Here is a 9,585-nt window from a genome sequence, read left to right as displayed (position 1 = left end):
ACTAAAAGACTTTTACATTATTGTGCATGTAAAGGGAGCTGAGAACATGCGTTTGGTTCACACCTGAATCTGCACGTAAGGATGCGCTTCATTCTGCGCGCTAAGAAGCGGGAGTCACCGCTACAGGCGGGGAGGCTGCAGCAGCTACGCTTCCTGTTTTGCATGAACTGAACCGTTTTCATGTTCTCGCCCTGACCCACTTGCTTCACAGGAGTAATCTTTACACATGAGTAATCTGACAGACGTGTGAGTCTTGCCTTGAAAAGATCAAGGGCTAAGTCAAGTTAACCTGGGCCTTTTTCTGAAGGAAGATTGGCATCAGGACTGAAATACACGGAGTTTATCCCCGAGTGATCGGACCTAAGGACGCCCATGGGCTAAACCTACTTTCAACTCAAGTTGATCCCCCAAAATAAACTTTCCGATGCATCAATTCTCCTGACAATAAAGTATAATGGGTCCTGTGTAATGATTTTTCAAGAATGACTGAGCTGAAACACACTAATAATGGAAAAATAACACTCTGAAAACAAAATGCAGAAAGCTGTCAGCCTGCTATAATGGTATTTTCAGAACAGGACACTTCGCTGCAGTCCAGCAGATTTAAATGCACGCATTTCCACTTCATCTAGGGATCTTTGCGTGCATGTATGAAATGACGATAAAGTTAACCAACATTAAAATTGCTCTGTCATTACGATCCAGCTACAGAATGAGCCTAACGGTAATGTGCAGAAGTCGAAAACGTCACATGCATGTTACCCTGTATTTTTTATGTTCTGTGACAAATTCATTTTGATGACAACGTGCGTGTAACAAAACATGTTTGTTTATGTGGGCTTAAGAAAAGCTTTACGCTTGGAGGTCCAGGCTTCAGCAGACGTATATTGCGCACGTCCTCATAAGTCTGTTCAATTTGTAAAAATAAATTAACTATATATTACAGATCTAAACAAGACGTGTTGCAAATAAGAATAGTTCGTAATTATAAAATATCAATGATGCAATTAAGTTTAGGTTACCCCTCCTCCATCGAAAAATCAGCGTCACAAATATTATCACCTACTTCCTCTTTTAGCTGAAAGGTGACTGACTTCGCCGACGGAGCTTAACTTTAAAGTTAAAGTGATGCCGCGCAGAAAGCCGAGGGTGCGGCCGCACTAATCTCCCACAGCCACTTCTGTAGTTCACTAAAACATCTGGGAATGTCAAAATAGACGTGGCATTCGTGTCATGGGACTTCAGAGGTAAAGTTACATGGTCGCTTCGGTTCACACGACATTAAAACATTTAACATAAAGTTAATATTCGCTGGGAATTAAGGCATCAAACCTGAATAAACTCGCAAACTACACACAGTCTCAGAGTCTGATTTCATATGCCAGGATCAGCATAAGATCGGCGCACGATTCGCGTCTTTTATCCAAAGTACAGTGTAGAACGTACGTTTGGTTATTGTTTATAAGCAGTTATGTCAAAATCTTACAAGACATATTAATATGGCACTTTAAACATAAACGACGGCTCCCATACTTGCAAAAACCCTCATGGAACAAGTGACACTTATCTTTTGTTTAATATGCAAACCTTCCCGTATTACTAGTTCAGTCGCTTTTTTATTATAGAGCAGAATAAACCGGTCCTTCGGTTATCTAAATCGCATAACCTATACAAGTTTTCCTTAAGGCAAGCGACGGGTTCAGTCAGTGCCCAACATTTGAGAGTCACATAAGGACAGCGCAGAAGCCGCCACCGATAATGAAAGATAAACATATATTACACCTTATGTTTAGGTGCCTATAGCATTAGCAGTTAGCCGAAGTGCTCCCACTGTCAATTAATACGTTTACAGCCCTATGAAACACATGCATGAACAAAACAAAATTGCAAAGAGAGCAGCTGCGAATGTAGTTCGAAGTATCCAAACGTGTTGGGTTAAATCCAACATGGCAAAGCAGCTAAAGTACTTCAGAGTCTAACCGCTGAAGTCGCGCACTTTATTGTAAATGAGCAGCGTGGGCTGAGCTGCACAGAAGGGCGATTGCTCTCTGCTGCCGACTTGACAGTATGTAGTGACAGTCCTCCAGTGTCACTTTAAAGGGCACCGCGCTTTCCGGCCAGCCGGGCTTTCCTGTCCCCGAGTTTGCTGCGCTTTCCCCCCTTTTACTGCATGCAGCCCAGGGGGTTAATCTGTGTCCCACCCGGAGGACTCCGCGGCGCGTCTCTGGAGCCTCGGCTCAACGACTTCATTTCCCCGGGTTTGTAGGGTTCCCGTCGCAGTAGGAGGATCCGTGTGCGCGGCATGACGTCGCCGGGCGAGTCGGCTCACTCCTCCGCCGTTTAGGCGACTTTCCCTTCGGGGGTTTTCAAAGGCATCGACAGTCATTCGCACTAGGGCGAAATGGAAAACAGCCGAGGAAGTCGCTCTGGTCTGTGGGGTCATTGGCGCTGGTAGGTCGGCGTGCATAGCTAGGTGTCCGGCCGACTGTGCGCTCCGAGCTGTCACAAGGCAAACTGCTGTGTGCATGGTGAGGCTAGACAGCGCTGGAAAAACTGCAAGGCAAGAGAATTAAAATCACTTATTCCTGGCTTATCGCTTTCCCGGCAAGACAGACACCTGACGAAGTTGGATGTCGGTAATAAGGTAAGGATGCAAAATACTAAACTAAGGTTAACAGTTTTTTTTTATTTTTTACTTTAAACTGTGACTAAAGGAGGTTTGAGTTGCCTGCAAACTGAAATGCATCGATCTGCCTTCAAAATTACTGTTCTTTTACAGTAATCTTTTATTATTTTTACTTTGAGTAGAAACGGCGTAACCTATATGGAAGTGAGAAATTGTTGGCATTTCGCATAAACCATCGTTATCTCAAAATTTTGCATTATTTCTCAGGGATGATAAGTGGAGTTTAAATTACAGCGAAAGAAAGAAAACACGAATGCTTGTTTTGTATTTGTAATCCTTTTTATGTTTTCGACGCACCTTTTCTGGTTCATATTCATAAAAAATGTAGTGGCTTCATTTAACGCTGATGTCGTGCTCTCGATCCCGTCTGTGCGTTTGAAATTAAAACACCGTATATATACCCTCCCGTTTTAGGTCAGTAGTCCTACATTTCCAGCGGACTAACTCATACCAAGTGTATTCAATGTTGCGATGTCCAACAACTTAGTTTTCTGTTTCCCTCCTGACAGCAATCGACGCCGAAAAAAAGCTCGTCTTCGACTTATGTCTGTAAATACAGTAAATACACTTCTAGTTCACCGACACTGATTTACTCACACTGCTCCCTAATTCCCTCACTTGTTTTCATGTTACATTTGTGGAAAACGATCATTTCTGTTCGAGTTATATTGATTTTTGCTAAGTTGGGGCATAAGCATAGGTTCCGAAAGAGACGGAAAGTTTGCGATCATTTAACATATTTATTATCATATAGTTGCTGTTTCTCTATGTAGATTGCAAAAGAGATTGTGATTTTAAAATGCTAGTGAGCCAAATTACGCAAATGTCCACGTCAATTATATATAGACGCTACGCTCATACTTAAAATAACCTACACTAATTATAAAATTCAAGTGTGTAATATGATTATTAAAATACTAATAAGAAGATATCTCATAATACGAATGATTGTGTCAAATCGATCGTGCTTGTTGTGGTACTCGGGTTTTAAAAAACTTAACTCTTCTGTCCCGTATCGCCTTAAAAACGTAAGAATTTTCTAGGCAATGTCGCAGCAATGTTGTGGCTCTAAAGACGGTTGATTGACAGACTGCTACAACCAATCCGCGTCCGGAATGACTGTTTTCTTCGCGCAAGATTCATCTCTTGTCCAATGGTTGTGCACTAAAGGCGTGGCTGGGAAGGAACGGTACAAAAACACGTGATGAGCTTTAAGGCTACAGCGCCGTTTTAGGCAAGGCTTTACATAATGAGAGCGAAAGCAAGTGTTGCGCATTTATTAATGTAAAATGACCGGCGATCGCACAGCCTGAATTAACTAAAACAAAAACTAATCAAAGATGTAAGTTTTTTTCAGAAATCGAGTCTAGGTGGAAAACCGCATTGTTTTCACACTACTGATGATCTCATACATAGTCATTAATCGCTACTAATCAGTCTGGGGCCCAGTTTTGCAGCACCGTTTTGGTGTAGGTTTGTTATTAATTTCTGCTTAGAATTCCCGCATTCTCACTTCTGTTAGAGAGTATATCATTTTTTTTTATCATGTAAGGAATATATAAATTGTACATCTCTACAGTCTTGAGAAGTCTGTGGTATCCTTGAATTATGCGTTGTTTAATATAGCGGGCTGTTAATAGTTCAGGGTTTTGGTTTCCTTTAACAATTGCAGTCTCTGTCTTTCGTTAGGCGTATCACTGATCTAGCCATGGAGACCAAAAGATACCAAGGATTCTTTGAAGGAGCCGACAGCGCAAACAGATGGGATCGGAGGTCTAGTGCAGCTGAGTACTGCTGCGCCGTGCAGGAGGAGATCGGGACCAGCGGCGCTTTACTTATGGATGTGGTGAACATCAGCCCTGCTCCCAGCTCATTGGCAGCTGGCTACCTGGAGAACGAGGAGGAAAAGAGGGACCTGTCCTCTCTCTGTCTGGATCAGCAGCACTGTGCTTACCCACAGTCAGACAGCACGTCCAGCAGTGTGAAGCTGGAGATGGATGCTAAAGAACTTTCCAGAACTGTCGCGGACTCTATGGGCTTGTATATGGATGTGGCAAGGGAGCTAGACTATGGCTTTGGTCAGCAGGGTCCGCAGGGGGGTGGGGTCGATGGTGCAGGGAAGCTGTTTTCCAGCAGCCGTCAAAGCCCAGCAGGAAGCCAGGGGAGTCCAAAGCTGAAGGCCGCAGATTTGTTGTGTTCCACATCCTACCCCTCTGCATCACACCCCTGTAGCATGCTGACTGCAGTTGACTGTTCCTCCGATGAGGCTTTGGCCTCAACCCTCGGTGGCAGCCCACAAACCTTTAACAGTTCCATTTCTAGTCCTACCAATAACAGCTTAATGTCTTCAAATGCTAGCTGTACTACTTCAGCAAATCCTGCCTCAGCTCTCAGTAGTCCCATACGCCAAGCCTCGTCAACACCCAGTCTTGCCCTCATTAATCGGCAGAGAATTTCCACATCTGGCAGCCCTGCTAGTACGATAAATATGGGATCCCCCCTTGGAAGTCCTGGTAGCCTAATGAGGTCGCCTCTTTCCAGTCCGCAAAGCATGAGATCTTCTGTTTCGAGCCCGATTGGTGGCAGCAGCAATATGCAGACCTCGATCTCGAGCCCGAAAAGCATCGGTACTGCAGCTGTTTCAAGCCCTCCCATCTCTACAGGGTTCTCCATTGCGGGCTCTGCCAGCGGGTGCCCGCTAATACAGACTGACATTCACAGCCCGGGAAGGACAGACCAAGACTTCAAAGGTTTTGATTTCCCAAAAGTGGAACCGGTTGATGGAGAACAATACAGTGTTGCCCTGGATCAGCTAGGTATGGTGAAGTATATAAAGAATGAGCCGAACACTGACTCAAGGGCAATTTGTCAGAGGGGCAACACAATAAACATGGCTAGCCCGCCTTTTTCCATGCAAATAAAGACTGAACTGAAGAGAGACGCCTCTGTGACTCCTAACTACAATGGGCATCACCATTCTTCAGGTGGTTTCCCAGCCTCAGATACCACTTATTTGTCGTTGAGGGATAATATTGATGCATATAGCCTTTCTGGAATATTAGGACCACCTGTTCCCTCACTCAACAGCGACTATGAAGCTGAAGTGTTTTCTAATGACATGTTGCCCAAGGGAATTAAACAGGAGTCTAAGGAGGACAGCTACCTCCAGGGGAATAGCGACTCACAGACGGCGGCCGTCGTTGGTGTTAATTCAGGTGGACATTCATTTCATTACCAGATCGGAGCGCAAGGAACAATGTCGTTTCCTGGACACGACGCGGGGGACCAGACAGGTCCCCTGCTGAATCTCATTTCTCCTGTTGCTGCGTTGATGGAGAGCTGGAAATCTCGTTCCATCATGGCCCAGGACTCTCTGTCGTCCCGAGGAGAGATTTTCCTGGGTCAGCAGTGCATCACAGACGTGTCGAGGTAAGTGTGATTTGTGCATGCAGATTTCCGAAGGCTCTGCCTTGATTTGTTCTGACTCTCACTGATGGGCCACTGGTCCCGTGGAGTTGCATGGGTAATTGTGTGCGGAGGTTGACCAATGTATAAATGAATAAGTACGTACTGTACATGTATTTACTTATATGCACATGTGTAAATATAGAGATGAGTTACTGAATGTAATTTGAATGTAAAATATCACATAACTAAACTGAGCAGCTCTTGCTCAGCTATAAATGATTTTCAGATGCCAGCCTTATCATTTTTCAGATATCAAATAAACATGCTGTAAGAAAGACCCTTAAGGCCTTTTCAGTGTCCCGACATTTCAGTAAAAGCCGCTCAGGCATCATGTGATTTGCCCAGATGGTGTTTTTTGTCAGCGTGTTGCAGAGTGTCCAGGGGGTTTCGAATAGGGGTCCACATCGAAATGTCGATATTATGATCCAGTTTACACCCAAGTTCGGCACAAAAAATATTAGATGGGGAACCCCCTCCCCCTGGAAGAGAGAATTATTAAAAACATTAGCGGTGGGGCCCTAGCTCTGATCTGTTTTCATTTGGGGGTCTCCCGTTAGTAAGGTTGAAATCCCTCGTTGTAGACCACGGAAATGTAACCATGGCAAAACATAAACGCAAATGTACATTGTGAGCCTGTTTCCTTCTGACAATGGCTGAAGCGGTGAAGTAGCAGACAGAAGGTCTGGATTGTTTCTTTGTTTAGCGGAGTGAGCGCACAACAAACAAATAGGAAGCAGAAACTCTCTGCTGTGCCTTCTTTTGAACCCGGACAGTAGTGATTGATCTCTGATTCGTGAACGAATCGTTCATTCGAATCAGATCTTTTCAGTGAATTGGTCGAGCCGTTTTTCAGATTTAAAAGAATCAAACTTCTTGTTGATCTTTTACAGGTACAGGTCTTAGAATCTAAAAATCTGAATCATGTTTGACAAATTGACATAGAAAAAAAGTAGACGGCAACCTTTTTAAATTCACATGCATTTATTTTCCTTAGACTCTCCGTAGCCGTGTTGCATTCAGTGCCCCTCCACATACTGTTATCGTTTGTCTTTGTATCGTGTTGGTGTCCGGCCGCATGGTGGCTGCGGCTCACTGACTCCTGACTCGGCAGTCGACACGTTATGGGGTTCGGCACGTTCGGCGATTCACTTTGACTCTGTGTAGTTCGGCATTTTGGCGATTTCGGTTCAAGGGATTTCTCAGCAAATCTCATGAGACCGAAAACTCACCGAGCGACCTGTTCTGATTGTGTCGGAAGGTTGCTTGAGAGTTAAGAGTTTCGGTTAGTTAATGTGCTGACCCCAATAGCTCTTGCCAACAGCGTTTGTTGTTTTCTGTATGCTGTGTGTCTGTATATTTTAATAAAATGAGAGATTTTAATAAACATGCAGTTTCAATAAAAGTAATTTAAGAAAGTGCAGCAGCATGTACTACACCCCACCACCCGATTCTTTGAATCAAACGTTAGATTCGTTTAAACGAGCGTTTTGGTGGAATCGGCTCTGTTGATCGAACCAAATTTCTCATCACTGCTGGGCAGGGACATGCCTGAGGAATGAGGGAATCCTGTCTCGAATCAAGTGTTCAGACAATAAATAGCCTTTCTGAATGAAAAAAATGGCTTCGGCTGCATTTCCAAGGTTTGGCAGCGTGAATGCGGATTAACTTCCTTTTTGATTCAGTTTTGGCACAAGTGTAACCCTTTACCAAGATTGTTAACGTGTATAAGAATATAACCCTTTTGCAGAACCAGTACCTAACTTAAAAACAACATCATGTTTTGTTTTAGGGGCATATGAGTCCACTTACAACTTTATTGTCGATTCACATGTATCACAGTCTCAAGAAGAAACATCATCGATTTGAGAAAAAAATTCTCAGTTTATTGTATTTTTTTGCTGCTTTGTCTGTGCACTGGCGTCATTAAGCTCTTCTCTCTTCAGATTAGCAGGATGCTGGATCAGGTAACAATGCTGTAGGCTATTAGCTGCCTCCTATGTGTTGCTTTCTCATTAATTTGGGCTCAGTGCTGTCCTGCAGACCTTTTGTGTGCCGAAACGGTTTCCCTGATCATTCTCAGATCGACACGGACCCTCCTGGAACTTTTTAGCATTTAGTTTTTAATTTGCTCTATGATTTTCACTATCGTTCTTTCACTAACATTAATAACATTTGAAATCTCAATGAAAGCAAATGAATGTGTGTTTATTTGACATACTGGTTAAATTGCTTTCCATCCCTTTATCAGGTGTTCTGCCCTTATCAACCCGCCAAAAATTTCTTCCAGACACTGCAGCGAATGCGTCAATCAACATTACATCACGCGGCTACAGTGTCTGAAAATGCTTGCATGTTAACGTGGTTTATCATAAACGTTATTTATATTTTGTTGATATTTGTGTTTATTAAAAGCAACTGAGATGTTAATATATTGTCTGTATTCTGACAGACTGCAAACTCCAAAATATGGCACCAGATTTTACCATTAAACTCTATGGTGCACGTGTATTTGATTTCCATTTTGAGACTACTGTAAATTGTAGTCTTTATTTTAATTAAAGTAAAATATTTAATTTACATAATAACTAATATGATTTATGTTTGTTTTACCTGGAACTAAACTTGTTTGACATTACATTCTGGTATTACAAGTACAAGTACAAGATGGTTATTTTGATATCATAAATCTTAAAAACTATGGGTAAGATATTCATGCAAAATAGCAGAAACCGACAGATAAAACTGAAAATTTCTACTACGGTAGCAAATTCTTGCAAAGGCAGCGAAAAATGGCAGAACACTGGCTGTGCTGCTGAAGCTCAGTATACATGCGTGTGTATTTGTGGTGGGGTTTTTTACTGGGATTGCTTGTAGGAATGGCTGTGCTGAACGCCTGGAGCAGGCGCCGCGTTAGGGCTGCCGGTTACTCTGGAGCGGCCGTGCTGAACGCCTGGAGCAGGCGGCGCGTTAGGGCTGCCGGTTACTCTGGAGCGGCCGTGCTGAACGCCCCGAGCAGGCGGCGCGTTAGGGCTGCCGGTTACTGTGGAGCGACCGCGCTGAACGTCCCGAGCTGGCGGCGCGTTAGGGCTGCCGGTTACTCTGGAGCGGCCGCGCTGAACGTCCCGAGCGGGCGGCGCGTTAGGGCTGCCGGTTACTCTGGAGCGGCCGCGCTGAACGCCTCGAGCGGGCGGCGCGTTAGGGCTGCCGGTTACTCTGGAGCGGCCGCGCTGAACGCCCCGAGCTGGCGGCGCGTTAGGGCTGCCGGTTACTCTGGAGCGGCCGCGCTGAACGCCCCGAGCGGGCGGCGCGTTAGGGCTGCCGGTTACTCTGGAGCGGCCGCGCTGAACGCCCCGAGCTGGCGGCGCGTTAGGGCTGCCGGTTACTCTGGAGCGGCCGCGCTGAACGCCCCGAGCTGGCGCCGCGTTAGGGCT

The 9,585-nt window shown here is 44.7% G+C and overlaps 1 protein-coding gene across 3 annotated transcripts in view; it reads left to right on the top strand.

Annotated features, from left to right (window-relative positions):
- The first annotated feature begins 2,504 nt into the window (after positions 1-2,504).
- The window catches only part of LOC125705316 (mineralocorticoid receptor-like), a 53,294-nt gene continuing 46,213 nt past the window's right edge, over positions 2,505-9,585 (top strand). For 2 of the 3 annotated variants that reach the window (XM_048971816.1, XM_048971815.1), the window contains exons 1-2: positions 2,505-2,644; positions 4,376-6,115. In XM_048971816.1, the coding sequence (XP_048827773.1) occupies positions 2,631-2,644; positions 4,376-6,115 (1,754 nt within the window). In that variant the 5' untranslated portion in view covers positions 2,505-2,630. Of the gene's footprint in view, positions 2,645-3,482; positions 4,029-4,375; positions 6,116-9,585 lie in introns of those variants that run through there. The other variant, XM_048971817.1, reaches the window with a different exon arrangement.

Source organism: Brienomyrus brachyistius, chromosome 12 (genome assembly GCF_023856365.1).
Source record: "Brienomyrus brachyistius isolate T26 chromosome 12, BBRACH_0.4, whole genome shotgun sequence".
Taxonomy (NCBI): Eukaryota; Metazoa; Chordata; class Actinopteri; order Osteoglossiformes; family Mormyridae; genus Brienomyrus; species Brienomyrus brachyistius.
The sequence above is the reverse complement of the archived record's forward strand: the minus strand, read 5'-3'. Positions and strand labels throughout refer to the sequence as shown.